Source organism: Dipodomys spectabilis, unplaced genomic scaffold, assembly GCF_019054845.1.
Source record: "Dipodomys spectabilis isolate Male_0828 unplaced genomic scaffold, ASM1905484v1 ptg000017l, whole genome shotgun sequence".
In the NCBI taxonomy this organism is placed as follows: Eukaryota; Metazoa; Chordata; class Mammalia; order Rodentia; family Heteromyidae; genus Dipodomys; species Dipodomys spectabilis.
The window spans coordinates 19,896,356-19,919,083 of NW_024870694.1; the positions used below are offsets into that span (position 1 = coordinate 19,896,356).

At 43.4% G+C, this 22,728-nt stretch overlaps 1 protein-coding gene across 2 annotated transcripts in view; it reads right to left on the bottom strand.

Annotated features, from left to right (window-relative positions):
- Positions 1-811: 811 nt before the first annotated feature.
- The window catches only part of Map3k13 (mitogen-activated protein kinase kinase kinase 13), a 125,258-nt gene continuing 103,341 nt past the window's right edge, over positions 812-22,728 (bottom strand). For both annotated transcript variants that reach the window (XM_042669253.1, XM_042669244.1), the window contains exons 8-14: positions 13,642-13,751; positions 11,030-11,146; positions 10,048-10,185; positions 8,165-8,951; positions 4,021-4,088; positions 3,116-3,413; positions 812-1,276 (exon numbers count right to left, since the gene is read on the bottom strand). In XM_042669253.1, the coding sequence (XP_042525187.1) occupies positions 1,175-1,276; positions 3,116-3,413; positions 4,021-4,088; positions 8,165-8,951; positions 10,048-10,185; positions 11,030-11,146; positions 13,642-13,751 (1,620 nt within the window). In that variant the 3' untranslated portion in view covers positions 812-1,174. The remainder of the gene's footprint in view (positions 1,277-3,115; positions 3,414-4,020; positions 4,089-8,164; positions 8,952-10,047; positions 10,186-11,029; positions 11,147-13,641; positions 13,752-22,728) is intronic.

The window sequence follows — 22,728 nt, forward strand, 5'->3', positions numbered from 1 at the left end:
TTGGACGTTGGACAGACAAACACACACATACTAGCTGCCTTCAAAATCTATCCTCCTGTCTGAATCAATAGGATTCAGCAGAAAAACAACCTGCGTCTAGAGAGGGGTGGGTCTACCTTCACCATCCTGAGCACGCACAAATTCTGCATTTCTTTTTTTTTAACATTGTTATGAATGTTTGTTTTCTTCTCTTACCCTTTTCTCCTTCTTCCTAGGAGACCCTCCTCTCCACCTTCCTAAAGGAAGTAGTCCACAGGTGGAGAAAAATGGCACTGAGTCTGGAAAGATCAATATCTTGGTCAAGGTAATGTCAAGGAAAATATTAAAAGGGGAAGTGTCTGCCATGGACAAAGTTGGGCTTTATCTATAAGCCTCACTGCCAAATGCTGCTTCAAGTTTTTTTTTAAAAAAAAAAAAAGTGAAATCCACATATACAACTTTGTTCTTTTGATTTTCCTCCTTAGAAGGCACGCACCCTCAGAGATCTCAGGGGGCTACTATCTACTCACCAAACCTTGCCAGGCCATTTCTATCCCCCACCTGGACAAGCTGGGCCAACACAATGGGTCTGTTCACAAATGACATAGCATTGCTTTTTCTCTTGCTATTCTTTGTGTTCTAAAAAGCTTACTATGTTTGTCTTGCTGTGGTTGTTTAGTCATTTATAGGCAAAGGATCTGGTCCCTTGTTCAAGCAGCAGCAATCAGTACCCTCCCTTCCCCACAAACTCCCAAGGATGCTGCATCTAATCCATTTCATTTTCTCTCTTTTCCCTTTCTTTCTTTCTTTCTTTTCTTTCTTTCTTCCTCTCTTTTGCAAGAAATTATTCTTTCTATATACCATATATAGTTCACTCTTTACAGTACAAAGTGTTAAAATGTCCAACAAAAATAAATATCAATGTTACAGTAGATAGAATATTCAATAAAATATATCCCTGCCATTCTTGATTGAAATGTTCAGTGAGACTTAAATTTCATTTGGATTTTTTTTTTTTTCCTGGAGATTTCACGAAGTCTCGTGTTCCTGTTATTGCAGCTCATTTCTAGGGGTAATAAAGATGGGGTGGCTCTCCTCCCAGACGAAAAAAGCGGGGAGAGACAGGAAACGAGGTTAGGGCTGGGGTGGATTTGAAACACCAGTGTCAGGAGGTCTTTCAGAGGGTTTTCCTTCATCACCAAGTAGCAGAGCTGTAGAGCTTGTTGGTCCGAATGGTGGCGTCGGAGCACTCCCCATCTGAAGAGTCGCAGTCCGAGTCTTCAAATTGCATAGGGTTCTGCAAAGGAGAAAAGTTAAGTCATTTCTACAATTCCTCTGCAAGCACCTATTGAACTGGTACTGTGCTGGGTAAAGGGGGATAGAGAAATGTGTCTGGGTCTTGTCTGTGTGGGACAGAATTAATGAAGGCTAACGTGAGGTCTGAACAGGGACACCTCCCTCTTGGCTGTTTCTGCCCAGCATCTGTTACCTTAGGTAACGGCCACACCTGTGAAGCAGTCACTTTCCCCTCCTGCTAGGTCACCTCGGGTCACATGCCTCCATCTGACTTTAGGAGGGTCCCAGACCCTGAGGTCACATCCGGACCCAGTGTGGCCACACCTCTTCCTGTCCCTGGCCTAGATAAGTCCTGGCCCAGGAGTGGGTTGCCTCTCCCTTCCTTTTCAGCCAGGCCTCTCCACCATGCATGGTGGGGGCAGCAGTTCGGTAAACAAACTTCTCCACCGTGTGATGTTCTCTTCATCGGCTACCTAATGAAACCTACCTATTTAATATGCCTTACAGCTATGACATGGGAGCTGTACCTCCACACTTCTACTTGCAGGGCGGAGCTCCAGGCCCTGTGGTGAGTACTTTACATCAGTGAGGGCATTTACCTCATAATAATCTACTGAAACAGATAATATCTCATAGATAAGATAGATCTGTGGGGGTCATTTGGCAAATAGGGAAGCTGATCTTCCGATAGTTTAAGCAACTTGTCCAAGGTCACACATCACCTAGAAAGGCTGGTGTACATCTAGGCAGTCTGACTCCTGGGGACACACTGAACTACTATTGCCCCTCCACCCCCACTATCCCGGTCTCTTTCATGGCAAAATTGTACATGAAATAAAGAATGATAAGCTGAGTACTGGTGGCTTGTGTCTGTAGTCCTAGCTACTCAGAAGGCAGAGACATGGATGACTAAGGTTTGAAACCAGCCTGGGCAGAAAAGTCTATGAGACTCCATCTCCAATTAACCAGCAAAAAGCTGGGCTGGAGGCATGGCTTAAGTCCAGCCAGAGAACAAGAAGGTTGAGCAAGAAGGAAGGATCTTGAATTCAAGCCCTTGTACTAGTACCAAAAAATTTTCTTAAAAACAAAGAATTATGTGTGCTATGGCAGGGGGGATAGGGACTGAGGGGAGGGTCCAAGTTGGGAGATGGGGTGGAGAACCAGTGGGGTTTGAGTTAAATTCTGCAGTAAAGAGCGCTTGAGTAGTCCAATGCTTGTATCTGATTTGGGAAAAACTGGCCTTATTTCTGGAGCTCTATTGGTCTGTATTTCTACCTACTATATGGAGGTGGGGGTGTATTATATTCACTCTAAGAAAACTGTAAGCTGGGCACCAGTGGCTCACAACTGTAATTCTAGGTACTCAGGAGGCTGAGATTTGAGGATCATGATTTGAAGCCAGTCTAGGCAGGAAAGCCTGTGAGACTCTTGTCTCCAATTAACTGGCAGAAAGTTGGAAGTGGTGCTGTGACTCAAAGTGGTAGACTACTCTTAAGCCAAAAAGCTCAGGGACAGTGATGGGGCCCTGAGTTCAAGCCCCATGACTGACGAAAGAAAGAAAGAGGGATGGGAAGGTGGCTCAGTGGTAGAGCGCTTGCCTTGCATGCCTGAGGCCCTGGGTTCGATTCCTCAGCACCACATAAGCAGAAAAAGTCGGAACTGGTGCTGTGGCTCAAGTGGTAGAGCACTAGCCACAGGACAGCACCCAGGCCCAGAGTTCAGCCCCCACGACCGACAAAAAAGAAAAAGAGAGAGAGAGAGAATTGTAAAGGTTTCAAGGGCTTAAACAGATTTCAACCCGAAAGAGTCAGAAATGTGATAGAGAGGGAGAGGGGCCCACCTCGTAGCCACGCTCCTCCACGCAGAGCTTGCCCAGCGACATCTGCGTCTTCACACGGCGCACTGCACACTCCTTGTCAGAGAGCCCGTCCGAGTGTGAAGATATCTCAATGGGGATCTCGGGGGTCTGGGACAGAAGGTCATCCAGCTTCTCTGCCAGGCGGTCTTCAAGTTTACCAGCTAACTCATCGGGACTGTTTGAGTGGTCACTAGTATTTCCTTCCTCTCCATCAGACACGGAGAAATTCTCAGAGCTAAAGGTTGAGTAAGACTGGCAGCTGCTGATACAGCGGTGGGGCCTAGAAGCACAGAGAGCCAGAGGACCTGAGCCACTGGAGAAACCACATGCCCACATTATCAGTGAGGGTCTAGGGGAGAGGCAATCTAGTTCCCTCTGCCCCCAGAGCAAGGCTACAAAGCAGAACCAGTGGGTACGATTTAGTTTTAAAGCAATAAAGAGGTAACTCTGCCCTGAATCTTACCTCCTCACATTCTCTCAAGAGCTCTCACTAACAACAGAATCAGCTGTAACTTTGCTCTTGGATTATCACAGCCTCCGTGATTTGTTATTGAAGCCACCCAGTCTCTGGTATTTATTATAGCAGCACAAGAGGGGCTGCCTACAAACAGCATGGCCATTCCTCCCGAACTTCCCGCGGTAACCTTAGCTAGCACTGTGGAAATCATGCTTCTCATCTTGAAGTTCCTACAGAACACATTCTGATGACCTCGGGCCTGCTGTGCAGAGGTGACTTTGCAAGGCAGCCATGGACAAGCATGCACACAGTGAGTTCAAATCTCCCTATAAAGGTGGTGTCAGAGAGAGACCTGTGGTGCAAGGGCAGATGTGCCAAACTCAGGATTTCTCCCATTCCACTGAAAGCACCACGTGCCTGTTGGTTTTACCTCTGTCTTCGTGGAAATTCGACTTCACTATCTACTTCCCCTTCTTCTTCTGAGGAGTCATCGCCACTCTGGGGAGAAGAAGAAAAGACTTATTTATTTGGGGCAGTACTGGGGTTTGAACTCAGGGCCTCATATTTACTACTATTTAAGTTATGCACCCAGCCTCTTTTTTTTCCTCTAAGTTACTTTACGGGTAGGGTGTAGCACGTTTTGCTGAGGCTAGCCTTGGGCCATGATCCTCCTATCTATGCCTCTTTTGTAGCTGGGACTATAGGCATGCACCACCATTTACTTACCTAGCTATTTACTTATATAGGTGTTGGGGCTGCATGCTTGCTAGGAAAGCACTCTACCACTTAAGCCACAATCCTTAGCAGGACTTCTCTCTCGCTCTCTCTGCCTTCTCTTCTCCACTCCCCACTACCGGTAAAGGACTTAATTTTTATTGAAAGGTATTTACTAATAACTTGATCAACGCTTTCTTTAGGCCTTCATTCTTTAACAACTTGTCCTGGGTTTTCTCAATGAGAGGCTCTGTGCCAGAAGCTGGAAGACGAAGAATTGAGTACAACTTTGTGTCCTCAGGGACATAAAGGTCCCATGAAAGTGTCCAGAGGTGAGTAATGAAGATAAGCTGGAGAAGAAGGTGTAGATTTGGAGACAGACTCTTGTAATCATTGTCAATTTTATATATATATATATATATATATATATATATTTTTTTTTTGGTCGGTCGTGGGGCTTGAACTCTGGGCCTGGGCGCTGTCCCTCAGCTCTTCAGCTCAAGGCGAGCGCTCTACCACTTGAGCTACAGCGCCACTTTCGGTTTTCTGGTGGTTTATTGGAGATAGGAGTCTCATGGTCTCTCCTGCCCCGGCTGGCTTTGAACCTCGATCCTCAGATCTCAGCCTCCTGAGTAGCTAGGATTACAGCCATGAGCCAACAGCGCCCGGCTTTGTCAATCATTATAATCATTGGTTCCAGGCTCTTGCACAGAAATAGTTCAGGTTTTTCAAAGCCCAGAAACGATCTTCCCCTTTATATGCTAATTATTTTGCCACCAATGTTATAATTATATTAAAACATACATTACTTAAGGGTCAGACTATATCTTGTTTGTACTGTATTCCTCACTGCAATGTAACATTGCAAATAAAATATATGTTTAGCCAGGTGCTGGTGGCTCATGTCTATAATCTAGATACTCAGGAAACTGAGATCTGAGGATCACAGTTTGAAGTCAGCCAGGGCAGAAAAGTCTATGAGACTCTATCACCAATAAACCACCAAAAAGCTGGAAGTGAGGCTGTAGCGCAACTGACATAGAGCCAGCCTTGAGCAAAAAGCTAAAGGACAGTGTCTTGGCCCTGAGTTTGAGCTGAGACACACACACATACACAATTAGGTGTTTATCACTATAAATGTAGATAACTATTCTTTTCAGTTATAAATAGTGCTCCATGCATTTTTATTGAGCCAGAATTCTGGCAGGGATAAGAGAGCTCTGGTTGGGACACCTGAGGCCCAGTGACTGCTGGCCCAAGGTTGATCTGGAAGGTTGGGGCTGAAAGATAAACTCTCTCAGCAAAGGTTGCACCAGGCATCAAGTACTGAAGAATAGCCAAAGTCAAGATCAACTGTCCTTGATACACTAGATTATTTAAGGTCTCATGAGCTTGAGTCTAAGCAACAAAATTTGCCAAAATTTCAGAGCAATTTTCCTTCTTGAAGATCAATTCTACAACCTCATGATTCCTTCCTTCCTTCCTTGCTTCCTCTTCCTTCCCTCTCTTTCTTTCTTTTCTTTCCTTTTCTTTCTGGGTAGTTGAGTCTAAGTAACAACATTTGCCAAAAATTCAGGGCAATTTTCCATTTTGAATGTCAGTTCTACAACCTCATGACTTTTTTCTCTTTCCCTCCCTCTCTCCCTCCCTTCCTCCTTCACTCCCTCCCCTCCTTCCTTCCTTCCCTCCTTCCTTCCTTGTCCTGGGGCTTGGACTCTGAGCCTGGGTGCTATCCCTGAGCTCCTTTTGCTCAAGGCTAGCACTCTACCATTTGAGCCACAGTGCTACTTCTGGATTTTTCTGTGATTAATTGGAGATAGGAGTTTCATGGCTTTTTTGACTAGGCTGGCTTCGAACCATGATCCTCAGATCTCAGCCTCCTGCATAGCCAGGGTTACAGGCATGAGCCATGGGTGCCATGGCTAACTTGATGACTCTTAACTCATTTGTATTCTGATATATATTTTTCTGAATAAGAAAGGGATGGAGTTATCTTGACTGCTGAGATGGGAAGTTTCCCAAAGACCATCTGTGGGAGAGGATCTCAGTAAGAGTGAGTGAGCTGCCATTCCAGTGAGGCCCACTGTACAAAGGGTATGTTCTGGGACCTACACACCCACAGATGGCATCAAAATGGTTCAAAGGTACATGTTACACGTGGTAACTGAAATGTTTTAGAATTGGTCAGACTGATTAGAGAATTGTATGAAAACAACTTTGAATTGTGTATTTTAAATGGGAATATTGTAAGGCATGAGAATTATGTCTTAATGTTACCAATGTAAGTACGTTACTGGCCACAGTAACATACTGGGGGAATGGAAAATACATTATTAGCTCAAGTCAGCTGAGACAACAAATAGTCCCATCTTAAACTTGTTTTCTACTAATGGACTAGTTGACCAAACCTGCATGGTTACATTTTAGACCTTTTCTTTTCTTCTAAGTACCTGATCAACAATGAAGAAATGAAACACTACTTAGAACTGAATGGCCAATTATTGTATTCTAAATACTTTTCATACATTTTTAACACAATAGCAAGATAAACTATAGTTTGGGGAAAGTTGCTATGTTCTCGGCCCTATTCTAAGTGTTGCCTGCATGTTTAACTCATTTAGTCCCTACATCAACCAATCACGCCATTGGTAGAGAAGGAAACCGAGGTTCAAAGAAGTGCTGAGTGGGAGAGCCCAGCTTTGAACTAAGGCCTGGCTGACTCCCACTATGGTAGGATGGCTCCCAGTGGATGAGGCTCCCAGGTCTCATGACTAAGAACTAGCTGGGTCATGCTGGTTATTCATTAAGGAACTATTTTTCAAAGTATATTGTGGAGAAAGCTAACTCACAGGGGATTAACAGATGCTATTTTAAAAGCTGTCTGGTCAAATAGCTATGGGAAATGCTGTATTACACCAGTCTACCAAATGAATTCTAAGCCCCTGGTCTGTCAGTATACAAGGAATCTCCCAGGAAAGACAAAGAATGCTGCATCTCTAACTCATTTTATAAGGGAATCTTTCCTTGCACCATCTTTCAGTTCTAGAGAGCTAGGTAGTGTTTTCCAAACTTTTGCTAATATATCCTCAATATATGATTGCTCATGCATCCTTTACAGCTGAATCAGTCTCCCAGTTTAAAGTATACTGCCTAGTCCATCTCTTAAGCAGTGTGGGGAAATTTAAAGTGAAAGAAAGAAACTTCTGGTGTGTGTGTGTGTGTGTGTGTGTGTGTGTGTGTGTGTGTGTGTGTGTGTGTGTGTGTGTGTGTGTGTGTGTGTGTGTGTGTGTGTGTGTGTGTGTGTGTGTGTGTGTGTGTGTGTGTGTGTGTGTGTGTGTGTGTGTGTGTGTGTGTACTTGAGCTTGAACTTAGGCTCTGGGTGCTTTCCCTTAATTTTTTTACTCAAGGCTGGAGCCACAACTCCACTTCTGGCTTTTTGCTGGTTACTAGAGATTAAAGTCTCAAAGACATTCCTGCCCAGGCTGGCTTCAAAGCATGTTCCTCAGATATGAGCCTCCTGATTACAGGCATGAACCACCAGTACCTGGCTCAAAATGTACACTTTTTTTTTTGCTGGTTCCAGGGGATCCTTTTGCTCAAAGCTAGCATTTTACCAGTTGGGCCACTGTGCCACTTTCAGCTTTTCTGTGATTAACTGGAGATAAGAGTTTCACGGACTTTTCCTGCCCGGGCTGGCTTTGAACCACGATCCTCAGTTCTCAGCCTTCTGAGTAGCTAGGATTACAGGCGTGAGCCACTGGTGCCCAGCTCAAAAAGTGTACTTCTAATGAACATTTTTGTAATGTGTACAACATGACCGGCTCTGTCATTGGCCTGGCCTGCACATCATCACACCTTACCTTCTGAAGGGGCCTTGTTTTCCGAGGTAGCACTGAGGGGGTGACGTGATGAGGGGTCCCAAGGGATGATGCAGATGTACAGCCACTGAATTCATTTTCTCCCATTTTCTCAGAGCCTTGAGCGTTTTCTGAGAGGGGATTGTGTGCTGGTGACTTGGAAAGGTCAGTGTTTCTCCCCACTGGCTCAGTAGTGGGAATGTCCAAAGACCCAGACTGTTCTGGCCTGCACTGGAGGCAGGGGTCATAGGGGTCAGCCTGACAACAGTCCCAAAGACCAGCCTGGCCCTGATCAGGCCCAGAACTTCTCCAGCAATCTGCGGCCATGGCTGTGGAGATGAGGTCAGGGCTAGAGCCAGGCATCTGTCTTTGAGCGTGGTTGCTGAGTGGGCTCCGCAGGGCTGCAGCTGGTCCAAAATATCTCAGGTTGTTAGCGCAGGTTGCGATGTCCTGTCTATGCATACTGAGTCTGGGCTGGTGGCTCTGAGACTCGGCAGGAGGGGGTTGCTGGTATTGCTGCTGCACAGGGTTATGGTGATGGAGAGAAGGGGACTGGGGTTGGGCTTGGTGTAGGTAAGAAGAGTGGGGTGAAGTGTCCTGGGCTGGTTGGGTTTTCAGGATTGCTGCAAAGTCACTATGGCTGCCTCTGCTGTTTCCCCGGCGGTGGCGTGGTTTGCTTCGATATCGGCTCTTGCTGCTTGAGGTGGACATTTTGGGACTTCCAGACAAAGGGGATGTGGTGGAAGCCACCTCTGTACTAGGAATACCTTCAGATCTCAATAGATCTGGCCTGGAGAAAAAAAAAAAAGAACAGGTTTAATTTTTAAACACGCAAACTCATTAAAGCTGGATGCCAGTGGCTCACTCCTGTAATCCTAGCTACTCAGGAGGCTGAGATCTTGAAGATTCTGATTCCAAGCCAGTCTGGACAAGAAAGTCTGTGAGACTCCAATTAATTAGCAAAGAGTTGGAAGTGGCTTAAGTGGCAGAATGCCAGCCTTGAGCAAAAAAAGCAAACCAAGAGTATAAGTCCTAAATTCAAGCTCAAGAACCAGTCAAGCAAACAAAACAGGCAAACAAAACAAAAACCCTTCATTCAAATTTGTGAAATACTTCCCAAACTTTTTTATTTATTTATTTATGCCGATACTGGGGCTAGAACTTTGGTCTGGGCACTGTCCCTGAGCTCCTTTACTCAAAGCTAGCACTTTACCACTTGAGCCATAACACTACTTCTGGCCTTTTCTGTGATTAATTGGAGATAAGAGTCTCAAAAACTTTCCTACTCAGGCTGGCTTTGAATTACAAGCCTCATATCTCAGTTTTCTGAGTACCTAGGATTACAGGTGTGAACCACCCGCTCCTGGCTACCTCCCAAACATCCTTTGATTGTTTGTGGTGTTGGGATCAAACCCCATGATATTGGGTGGTCCAGTGTTGCAGCATGGAAACAACAGGAATGAGCCGAAGCCTTATCTTAGGAACAAGAGCTCAGCCTGAGCTGGTCAGCTTCAGCCATGAGGATCTGGTGGTGGAAGGATGTCACCTAATGATCCAATCCAGACCAGTGTGCCAAGACAATACCCACTTAAGCCTTGGAAAGTAAAAACTAAATTCCTAAGTCCATGCCACACTGTCATCTTTCTACTCCTTTTTCCTTTGGTCTGGAGTGAAGTGTGCGAAGGCTGAACCTCAGAAATGGTCACATCACCATCCTCTAAGAATGTATTTTGTGACAAGAAATGTACTCATTGCCTTACTCATGTAACTGTAACCCCTCTGTACAACAACTTTACGATAAAATAAAACTTAAAAAAAAAAAAGAATGTATTTTGCAGCCCTATCCTCCCATTTATCTGAATGCCAGGTGGGTACAAGAGTCTCACCGCTTGGTCTGTAGCCCGGCTTTGTGAGGGACACCTTTCCTTTTCATGAGTTTCTCCATGGCATTTGGGTGGATTATTGGGCGGACAGGGTGCCGTTTGTAAGTTCCGGGATACTTTTTTTCCACGGCTTGCTCTCGCCTGCAGGATGAAAGAAAAAGTTCCATGTCAGTCACAGTGGATAGAAAGGATGGGCAGAAAGTTCTCACAGACTAATTCTTCCCACAGCGGTCTCGCCACACTTAACAGACATAGATCATTTGAAAAGCAGGTTTAGAAAACAAAACAAAATCCAAGAAGATACTAAATTCAAATTCGCCTAACTTCCTCCTGCCCTGCAGCTCAGAACTCAGGCAATGCCTACCTTTCTCTTCCCCAGAACAGAGTGAGGACAGAAACACTGCTGATTTTCAACAGCTGTTGTTCTGGTTAGGGTTTAGGGATTTCTGGCCACCATCAGGGGTAGCTTAGGCCATTTGCAGCAGCCACTTGACTTCCCTGAGTGGCAGTAAGCACCTTGTTAACAATACCAAATTATTATTATTTTTTATTGTTATTATTGCCAGTTCTGGGCTTGAACTCAGGGCTTAGGCACTGTCCCTGAGCTTCTTTTGCTCAAGGCTAGCACTCTACCACTTGAGCCACAGCACCACTTACATTTTTTTCTGTTTATGTGGTGCTGAGGAACCAAACCCGGGGCCTTCATGAATGCTACTACTAAGCCACACTCCCAGCCCCTACACCAAATTCTTGATATGAAAACCCAGGGTCACTGGACCCTGGGTTGCTCTAGTGTGTGGTCCTCGTTATCCAGCTTTGCAGCAGCTTTGCTCATTCTGCCTCACCCAGGTAGAGACCTGTGCACACCCTAGGACGAATGTTGAATGAATGAACTATCTGCCAGTTCAGAGTAGCAGCAAGATGTAAGAGCGGTATCTCTGCTAAGGACCAGTCCCTAAGGACCTTCACTGGTCTGCATACATACTTAATGAGCTCCTTCTCCCGCATCTCCAGCTGCAGCATGATGGCACTCAGCTCCATGTATAAATTATTAGCCCGCTCAAGCTTTCTCTCATAATGTTCACGAATGTCCAGTGCATGCCTATCAAAGACAACACAGGATCAGCAAAGATGACTAATTTAGAGAATAAAGGTCCACTGTAATGAAATAAAAACCAGGATGGCTTATTTCTAAAGCATTGGCCCCAAGGTCCTCTATTTTTAAAGCTTTCTTGTTTAACTCAGACAAGGAGTAGAAGATGGAAAATCCAGGCTTTCCACATGTTTTACCCTTAAGGCCTAGTCAGTACAAAGCCAGGTAGATCATAGATTAAAATTAGAATTTATGGGCTGGGAAGGTGGCTCAGTGGTAGAGCGCTTGCCTTGCATGCATGAGGCCCTGGGTTTGATTCCTCAGCACCACATAAGCAGAAAAAAAAAAGCCAGAAGTGGCGCTGTGGCTTAAGTGGTAGAGCACTAGCCTTGAGCTGAAGAGCTAAGGGACAGCACCCAGACCCAGAGTTCAGGCCCCATGACTTGACCCCCCCCCCCAAAAAAAATCAATAAAATTAGAATTTATGCATTGCTTGTAGCCTTTATTTTTTTCTGTATCTGTCCTGGGGCTTGAACTCAGGGCCTTGGCACTGTCCTTGAGCTTTTGTGTTCAAGCTAGCACTCTGCACTTAAGCCATAGCTCCATTTCTGATTTTTTTGGTAGTTGGAGATAAGAGTCTCATGGACTTTCCTGCCAGGGCTGGCTTTAAACCATGATCCTCGGATCTCCACTTCCTGAGTAACTAGGATTATAGGCATGAGCCACTGGTGCCTAGCTTTGCTTGTAGCATCTGCTTATGTTAGTTTAAAAAAAGTATAACATATTCATACATTAATGGAAATAAGAATTTGAAGAAAATACTATGATTATACCTCTCCATGTCATGTATAGCTATCTTGCTTATTAGTATGGAATTGTGTGGCCCTGACAAATGCACATTCCAAGGTGAGGATATTAAGAGGTGGGCCTTTGGGAGGTGATTTTCTCATGAGAAAGGGGACCTCATAATGAGATTTGTGGCCTTATAGATAAAGTCGAAGGGCCTCTTCTCTTCTAAAAAGTGTATTAATGTATGAGGATAGGTCTTCAACAGACACTGAATTTGCTAGTGTCTTGATCTTGAACTGCATTGCCTCCAGCAATACATTTCTTTCATTAACTTCCAAGTCTAAGAAAGCATGTCACATCAGCCAGAATAAGTCAGTGGTTGTCCATGAGCATGTCTTGTATTCCTTAATAGATTATAAGCATCGTGAGGTCAGGAACTAAATCTTCATACATTTCTAGCTTTCTTTGGCAGCTAGAACAGTGACTGAATGGACAAATAGAAGCACTTTGTTGCAGAGTATCACAAATGAAGAAAACAGAGTTTGGAAAAGAGAAAAAAAAGAATCTTTCTCTTTCTCTTTAAAAAAATAGAGGAGGGGGGAGGATGGGAAGGGATGGGAAGGGGAAACAAAGGAGGAGCCTACAATGCTTGATAAGAAATGTACTCATTATCTTGCCCATATAATTGTAACCCCTCTGTACAGTATTTTCACAATAAAAAAATAGAGGAGGAGACAACAATGCTCAACAAGAAATGTACTCATTACCTTACTCATATAACTGTAACTCCTCTTGCCAGGTGCCAGTGGCTGACGCCTGTAATCCTAGCTACTCAGGAGGCTGAGATCTGAGGATCACGGTTCAAAGCAGAAAAGTCCGTGAGACTCTGATCTCTAATGAACCACTAGGAAACTGGAAGTGGCTCAAGAGCGCTTGCCTTGAGCTGAAGAGTGCAGGAACAGCGCTTAGGCCCGGAGTTCAAACCCCACCACCGACCAAAAAAAAAAAGTACATCTTTATGGGATACCATCTGATGTTTCAATACATGTACACATTGTATATGTTCAAGTCAGGGACAACTTATCTTCTCAAATAATTATTACTTCTTTCTGGTGAAACATTAAAAAATCTTTATTGTGGTGCTGGGAAGGTGGCTCAGTGGTAGAGCGCTTGCCTTGCATGCCTGAGGCCCTGGGTTCGATTCCTCAGCACCACATAAGCAAAAAGAAAAAAGCCGGAAGTGGCGCTCACAGCGGTAGAGCACTAGCCTTGAGCTTTAGAGCTGAGGGACAGCGCCCAGGCTCAGAGTTCAGGCTCCACGACCAGACCCAAAAAACAAACAAACAAACAAAAAATCTTTATTGTAATTTCCTAAATAAAAAGTATAACGCATTATTACTACCATAGTCAACCTAGTGCACAATACAACAGACATTCTTTCTCCTATGGAATTGAGTACCTATTAATCAACCTTTCTTTGCCCCAACCCCAGCCTCCAGTAACCATCACCCTCCCCATGCTAGACTTCCAGGACAACCCTTTTAGATTTCACAGAGAATTTCAGAGCGAGTTTTAAAGAGTATAAGGACACAGGGTAGAGGCAAAAGGTGTGTAGAAGGTGAAATGGCCATTCACAAGGTGTTCTTGCTAGTATATGAAGACTCAGGCCGGGTGGGGAGCCGGGGAGAAGAGGTAGACCACAGAGATCAGCTGACCTGAGCTCTTCTCTGCGTCTTCGAATCAGTTCTTCATCTAACCGATGTATACAGGTTCCTTCGCTTTTGATCTTCTCAAAGTGTTTTTTTACTTCTTCTCTCCATTCAGCCTGGATAAGAAAAAAAAAAAGATGGAAGAAGAGGGAACACAACCTTCTGGCAGCAGACCCATTGGCCATAAAATTATAAACCTGCCAGAAACTCCAAGAGTGGCAGGACACTGGTCTTTGCACAGGCATAGATTTTAAACCAATCTAATTTTTAGGAAACAGGAAAAACTCTGCTAGGATAATAGTTCCTAAACAATAGCTAAATGGAGATGTTTCATTATGTATCAGATACGTTCCAAGAGGTAATGAGAACACAATAATCTCCAGTGAAAGCTAATGCCTTTAATTATATAACAGTTCCAGAGAATAACTCCATTACCTTCATGTGTATGTTAGGCAGTATATCTCAAAATCTCTGGTAGTTCTATTTTTAATTTGTTGAGGAACCCCCTCAGGCTATTTTCCAACAGCGTACAAATTTCCAGATTCTCCTCCCCTCATTAATACTTAATGTCTGTGTTTCCTTGATTACAGCAATCTCATTTTTGGGCCATTTATGCAAAAGAATTGATATATGGATTTTTTAAAAAAAGAAATCTGGATCTTGAAGAGATATTAGTATCCTCATATTCATTGCACTATTCATACTAGCCATGATGTCCATCAGTGATGGATAAAAAATATATGGTATATATATATATATATATATAAAATAGAATATTATTCATCTTTTAGAAAAATCATGAGTATGTGACAACAAAGACAAAGCTTGAGTAATTTATGCTAACAATAACTCAGTTATAGAAAGAGAGACACTGCATGGTTCCACTTACATGCAGTATGAAGAATATAGTTAAACTCATGAAGTGGAGTTGAATGGTGGGTTCTGGAGGGAATGGGCAGAAATGGAGAATTGATAATTAACAGCTATGAATTTCATCTACATAAGAGGAATAAGTTCTAGGATAACATATAGTTAACAATCTTGCACTGTACATTTAAAAATGTTTTATTAGAGGCATGGCTCAGAGGTAAGAGAGCCTACCTTGCAAGCATGAAGCCCTGAGTTCAAATCTCAGTACCACCAAAACAAAAAATAAAACTGATTAAAATCTTTTAATCAGCAAGGTACTGGTGGCTAATACCTATAATCCTAGCTACTCTGGAGGCTGAGATTTGAGGATTGCAGTTCAAAGCCAGCTCAGGCAGGCAAGTCTGTGAGACTTATACAAGAAGCTATAAGTGGAGCTGTGGTTCAGTGGTAGAGTGCTATCCTTGAGCAAAAAAAGATCAGGGACAGTGCCCAGGCCCTAACTTCAAGCCCCAGGACTAGTGTGCGCGCACGCGGGAACACACACACACACACACACACACACACACACACTTTAAAAGGGTAGATCTCATGTAAAGTGTTCTTAGCACAATAAAAATATTCATCTAAATCACAAAAAGTTATATTCAAGTAATTGTAAATTTATAGAGAATTATCCTTAATTATCACTCTCCTTCCCCCTTCCTCCTACCTAGAGGATTGAGCCTGGTCCCTTGCTCATGTTAGGCAAATGATCTATTATACCTCTAGCCCTCACCTATTTTGAGGGGAAACCAACTTGCATTTATTTAACTTATAGATACACCAATAGAATACTAAAATCAACTTTTTTCAAGAGATAACCAAATGTTGGAGCATTAAAGCTGACTTTCCTTCTGCAGAGAGCTATTTACCATGAACTATGACTTTCCACTACATAGCCAAGTTATGTTTGATTCCATCTAGCAGGCTAAATGGAATCAAATGTGATGGTTTGGGAACCATGCTCTAACCCTGTCAGCAGTAAGGGACTGGGTAACCCATGAAAGGCTCAGTGTGGCTCCATTGATTTATTTCTACATGTTGTTCAGAGGTTGTGAACCAATAATAGGAAGCCCTCATCTATTATTGCAGATGAAATTATATTATAATTATTTAGGAAATGATTGTCTTATTTTTTAAATGATACACTAGGTGTTCATATGTATGTTGCGAGAGAGGATTCTACTAACTGCCTAGCAACTTTCAGGTGCCCAAATTTTCCCAAGATTGAGAACATTTTATCCTATTGTTAAGTGACAATTTTATCACCTACATTAACAGCATCTAAATGAAAGGTTCAGGCAAGTGCTAGGCAATTCTGTTCTCCCAGTCACTAGATCAAAGTCATGCACTAGGAAGAGAACAGTTGAGCTTTATGAGTGCAAGAGGCCTGAAGTGGTTGTGCATGCCTGTTATTCCAGAGGTAGAGTCACAGTCCAAGGCTGACTAAAACTGAGAGAGAAAGAGAGTGGGTGAGAGAAAGACAGAGAGAAAAAGAGACAGAAAGAGAGACACAGAGAGAGGAAAAAAGAGAGACAGAAAGAAAAGGATGGCACGTAAGAGCTGATAAAGGACAGATAAGGGAGAGGGTCAAATTTGGGACTTAAACTATCCTCAGATGCAAAAACATGTCAGTAGATTCTAAGACAAAACTTTATGTAAGTACAGCATAATGAAACCTATCACATGATGTTTGAAAAAGGGAGGGAGAGAGAGGGAGCAATAGGAATACACTGGAAGGGTGAATTTGAAGAACTCAAAGTACACCGTGTGCATGTATGGAAATATCAAAACAATTAAACTCCTTCATATTACAAATGTTAATTAAAAAAAAAAAAAGGAATCAAGAAAAGGACTATCTCCCTCTGCTGGTAAAGAATCAGAACACAGATCAGGTTGATTTTTTTTTTGTTGGCTGGTTTGTTTTTTGCCAGTTCTGGGGCTTGAACTCAAGGCCTAGGCACTGTCCCCAAGCTTCTACTGAGTCAAGGTTAGTGCTCTACCACTTGGGTCACAGCACCACTTCCAGCACTTCTGAGTAGTTTATTGGAGATGACAGTCTTACAGACTTTCCTGCCCAGGCAGGCTCTGAACCACGATCCTCGATCTTAGCCTCCTGAGTAGCTAGAATTATAGGCATGAACCACTGGCTCCGGGATAAGATGAAAGCTTTTAAGAGAGTAGCTTTCAGGATTTCTCTTTGGGGTCTCTTGCTGGATACAGTGTCACTACTGTATTCTTTCATGGTTTTCCTTTCACTTTCAAATAAATTTGTTCTGTTTATCTTTTTATTTCAAGAGTAGATTTCCAAAAAGGAGTTCTCTTCGGTGAAGAGGTAACAAGAAGTATGAGAAAACACCAGGGGCTAACCAAAACTGTGATTTTCTCAAGCATACCATATTCCTGGCAAATGCTAATTTAGTTTCATAGAATCTGTGTGATAACACAGTTCCAAATTGCATTTCCTCTGTAATTCAGCTGTATGTAGGCATAGCTGAAGAAGTGGTGGGTGGGCAGACTGGACATTGACTGCTAACAAAGCCACAGATCCCAGTGTCTCACTAAAATTCTTGAAAAACACTGAGCCATGGCCAGGGAAAGGAAGCATGGGCTGCATAACCAGCATCCTGTGTGGCTCTGGACTTGAGAACATCAGCTTCAGTGGCTCCCAGTGGGGGATGGCAGTGTCTTAAGGTAATGGCAGCATCTATGGACAGAAGCTAGGGCAGCCTCGTTACAGAGATCATCATGCTGGTTCACCAAGAAGGCAACACCTAGCAGATTCCAGGCAGAAGATGGCTATATCTAGCCAGAGTCTACGGAAATCAGCATGAATGTTAACATGAAGTTATACTTAAGATTTCCATTCCTCACTGAGGACACCTCCAAAATGCATGTGTGGTACCACAAAGAGGTGCTTCCTTTTGTAAACTGTGTAAGCAGGTAAGGGCATGGAAAAAAGGTGAAATTTGACACCATTAATGATACTGTCTTATGTCCAGAGAAGGCCTATGAAAGCCCAGAACATGGGAGGAGGGGTCTGTCTGCCTTTTCAAGTCGTCTAGATATTCAATTAATAGACTGAAGCTCTTGTACCCAAATGTCACTTTTTAAAATTTCTCCACAGTATAGATGTCAACATGAGGTTGAATTAAAAGATGACTGGATAAACAAAAGTGGTATATGTAGTGGAATGTTATCCAGCCATAAAAAGTCATGCAATTCTGACACACATTATAATATGCATGAACTTTAAATGCTTAGTGAAACAAAACCAAACAGTAAAGGACATATATTGTATGACTCCCTTTAAACAAAATAGTTACCATAGGCAAATGTATAGAGACAGAAATTAAAATAGAAATTATTAGAGCCACCGGGCGCCGGTGGCTCACACCTGTAATCCTAGCTACTCAAGAGGCTGAGATCTGAGGATCACGGTTCAAAGCCAGCCCGGGCAGGAAAGTCCATGAGACTCCTATCTCCAATAAACCACTAGAAAACCGGAAGTGGCGCTGTGGCTCAAGTGGCACAGCGCTCGCCTTGAGCTGAAGAGCTGAGGGACAGCACCCAAGCCCAGAGTTCAAGCCCCACGACCCACAAAAAAAAAAAAAGAAAAGAAATTATTAGAGCCTAAAGGAGGAGAGAACAGGGAGACAATGCTTAACAGAGTGAATAAAAATTTTTGGAAAGGGCTGGGAAGGTGGCTCAGTGGTAGAGCGCTTGCCTTGCATGCATGAGGCTCTGGATTCAATTCCTCAGCAACACATAAGCAAAAAGAAAAAAGCCAGGAGTGGTGCTGTGGCTCAAGTGGTAGAGCACTAGCCTTGAGCTGAAGAGCTGAGGGACAGCGCCCAGGCCCAGAGTTCAGGCCCCACGACCGGACCCCCCAAAAAAATTTTTTTTGGAAATAGTAGAGGTACTTGCATAACCTGAATGCCATTGAATTATACATTGAACTGGTTAAAATGGCAAATTTAAAACTATATTCATTTTACCATAATTTTATTTATTTATTTATTTATTGGTCATGGGGATTGAACTCTGGGCCTGGGCGCTGTCCCTCAGCTCTTTAGCTCAAGGCTAGTGCTCTACTACTTGAGCCACAGCATCACTATTGGTTTTCTGAGTGGCTTATTGGAGATAGAGTCACATGGCCTTTTCTGCCCAGACTGGCTTTGAACTGACATCCTCAGATGTCAGCCTCTTGGGTAGCGAGGCGTCAGAAAACCTTAGAGAACATCTAATTTAGTCCTTAACTTGACTTGAGTCCTCTTCATCACTGCCTTCCAAGGATGAGTGTCCACAACTGCACCCACTTATTCTTGAGATTACCCACAAGGCATTTCAGGCTAGCCCTCCAATGAGCTTGGTCTCTGTATGTCCCAAACCTGAATCTCCGGGTGGTCTTTTGGCCAGACTGGTGCAAAGGCAGAGGGAATAGGAGACATTGGGCACATAACCCACCCCGCAGCTGGAATGTGGGACAAAGCCAAAATGTTATTCTAAAGCCTCATAAAATGTTATTGGATACTGAGAGCAGTAATAGCTTCCTTGGAGAAAATGAGTGATTGTCTGGGAATGAGGCAATTGCCTTAACAGAATCTAATCTTGTATGAAATTGCTTGCTTTGTAATCTCTGCTTTGTGCATGCTGCATTTTTATACACATGCTGCTCTGAGAGGCAGATGAAGCATGTCTCCCAGGAAGAAGTCAGCTACACTCCTGGCAGCACTTTTGACAGACAGTTTTGGTGGCAAATGGAGATCAATGAATAACAATAATAACAATAATAACAATGAATGACTGGTGCTAAGAGCAGCCTGTCAACAAGCAGGAGGGGTAAAGGCCTCAGGTTCAAGACGTCTATGATAAGAGCAAATCCATGTGTGTGAAACATCAGTTCTTCCCTACTGGAGCAAGAAAGTGTTAAATGCAGTTAATTAGGCTTCCTAGCTGACATCTTATTGATTTCAAGTGGTCAGCAGGAAAGCGCCCAGAAGGTGACAATCCAAAGGAGCCTTACATTTGTATAACTTTATGGGAGATGAATAATAGCATCCCAGAATCAAAGAGATCTTAATAGTTTGCAATGTACCTGCATTTTTATCTTCTCATTTGATCCTCACAGAAACTCCCTAAGTAAGGGGAGTGTTTATGGGAGCAAGGTGAGATTTGGAGAAATTTAGTGACTTAGTCAACATTGTACAGTGCTAAGTGGTAAGAGGGCTTCAGGCTCCAGGTCCGCTGCTTTTCCCTAGAACCTCACTAGCCTGTCCATAAAGGTGTTATTGTCAGAGAAAGCCTTCATTTCAGATATAGAGATGTATCAGAACTAGGAAGGATAGGAGATTTGGAACTATTTAGACAAAAATGAAATTTTATGTGAGGTGAAGATGTGGAAGAATTAATGAATATTAAGTGATGCTACCATGTGTGCGGCTCCCCATCCCAAAGTCACCTGTTGAAATCTTAAGTTCCAACGTGAAGGTATTAGGAGGTGAAGTCCTGGAAGCTTATTAAATCATGAGGGGCTCTCCACTTTGAATGGGGTAACTATCGTTAGAAAAGTGGACCCAAGGGCGTTTGTTTGCCCTTTACCATGAAAGGACACAGAGAAGGGTAACCAGAACTCTGGCCTTACTAGACACTGAGTCTAGTGATCTTGGGTGGCCCACTCTCAGAATTGTGGGCCATAAATTTCTGTCATGTACAAGCTACCCATTCTACAGTGTTTTGTTACAGCACCCCAATCTAAAACATGACCAAAGTATTAAGGCCAGTCTTTCCTCTCAAGAATTCTCCTTTCCTCTCCACTCCTCCCTCAAGACCACCCAATCTCTCCTTTTCTCCTTTACACTTACTCCAAGACCTTTCATTTTGCTCAGTGTGAGCACTTCATTTATTGACATGATTCCTCTCAACAATGCAAGTGAGGTATCCTACTGAGATTACGGACTGGAAGTATGGGTTGTTGTGCACAGTACTTTGCATATGGTCAGTTCTCAGAAAAGCTATGCTGGCTTCAAAAGTAGTGTTTTTGATCCAGGTGTGGTACATGCTTCTTGAGAGGCAAAGCAGGGAGATTTTGAGTTTGAGGCTAGTCCAGACAAAGTGAATGAGACCCTACCCATAAATTAAACACAACAAAAAGAGCTGAGGGCATGGTTCAAGTAGTCAAGCACTTGCCTAGCATGCATGAGACTGTGGGTTTGATACCCAGTACTATGCAGAAGTGATATTTTAGGAGCATTTAAGATCTCTTTAGAATTTGAAGCTTTCTTTTTTTCTTTTCTTTTTTTTTTGTCGGTTGTGGGGCTTGAACTCTAGGCCTGGGCACTGTCCCTCAGCTCTTCAGCTCAAGGCCAGCGCTCTACCACTTGAGCTACAGTTTTCTAGTGGTTTACTGGAGATAAGAGTCTCACGGACTTTCCTGCCTGGGCTGGCTTTGAACCGTGATCCTCAGATCTCAGCCTCCTGAGTAGCTAGGATTACAGGTGTGAGCCACCAGCGCCTGGCTAGAATTTGAAGTTTTCTAAATACAAAAGGTTAAACTGACTGCCTCAGTAGCAGGTGGTGCAGGACTATCACCAAAATATGCTTTTCAAAATTGTGACATATGCATTTTTATTGTACAGGATGCAAAGCTGGGGTTTTACCCACAGCTTAAGGTTTAAAAGACTTCTCCATCTCTCTCTTTTCATGAGGGACCAAGTCTTGTCGGTAGACTAGCAGGAGAGGAGTCAAAGTATGTTGCTAAGATTCACTGAAACATGTACCATATTCTTAGCTTAAAAACTGTGCCAATGATGTCTTAGATGTCTACTTTCTCTTCCCAAATTAGCATAACTTTTTGTTGCATTTTAGTCTTTTATTTTTTATTTTTTGTCAGTCGTGGGGCCTGAACTCTGGGCCTGGGCACTGTCCCTCAGCATTTCAGCTCAAGACTAGTGCTCTACCACTTGAGCCACAGTGCCACTTCTGGCTTTTTCTGCTTATGTGGTGCGGGGAATCGAACCCTCATGCATGCAAGGCAAGCACTCAACCACTGAGCCACATTCCCAGTCCCTTTTTCTTTTTTTTTTGGTCCAGTCGTGGGGCCTGAACTCTGGGCCTGGGTGCTGTCCCTCAGCTCTTCAGCTCAAGGCTAGTGCTCTACCACTTGAGCCACAGCGCCACTTCCGGCTTTTTTCTTTTTGCTTATGTGGTGCTGAGGAATCGAATCCAGGGCCTCATGCATGCAAGGCAAGCACTCTACCACTGAGCCACCTTCCCAGGCCCCAGTCCCTTTTTCTTTTCTTTTTTTAATTAGTTGGTAATGTCTATTCTGAGAAAAAAAAATCCTTCAAATAATTCTGGAAGCCAATGGGGAGAGAGAGTTACTTCACAAAAATTCATTTTAGAAACACAAAAATTCAGGTTAGAAACACAGTAAGGGAATAAAAAGCTAAATGGTAAATAACCAATTTCATTATAATATAGTTAAATTCTGTAGTATGAAGCTACAATTTAGGTTCACCACACTTCAAAAGACATACTCCTACACTTTTGATATTCCCTGTGGCTGGTGGAATGAGGACCTTGAATGTATTCATCTCTCTCCATTCCCTATCTGCAGTGAAAATTGTTAAGACACTATCCTTGTGACATTTACACTTTTATTATTTTTGTGTGAGTGCTGGTCCTGAGACATGAACTCAGTGCCTAGGTTCTTTCTGTCCCTGAGCTTTATTTATTTATGTTTTTATTGTTATTATAAAGTTGATGTACAGAGGGGTTACAGTTACCTAAGTCAGATATAGAGTAAATTTCTGTGGACTTGAACTCAGGGTCTGGGTGCTGTCCCTGAGCTTTTTTGCTCAAGGCTAGTACGCTACCACTTTGAGCCACAGTGCCACTTCTGGTTTTCTCGTGATTAATTAAGAAGTCTCAAGAACTTTCCTGCCCTGGCTGGCTTCAAACTGCAGTCCTCAGATCTCAGCCTCCTGTGTAGCTAGGATTACAAGTGTGAGCCACTAGCACACAGCAGGAATGCATTTCTTTTTGGACAATGTCACCCTACTTAGTTTTTTTGCTTAAGGCTAGCTAGCACTCTACCACTTGAGCCACAGCTCCACTTCTGGTTTTTTTTCTTGGTGGTTAATTGGAGATAAGAGTCTCACAGACTTTCCTGCCTGGGCTGGA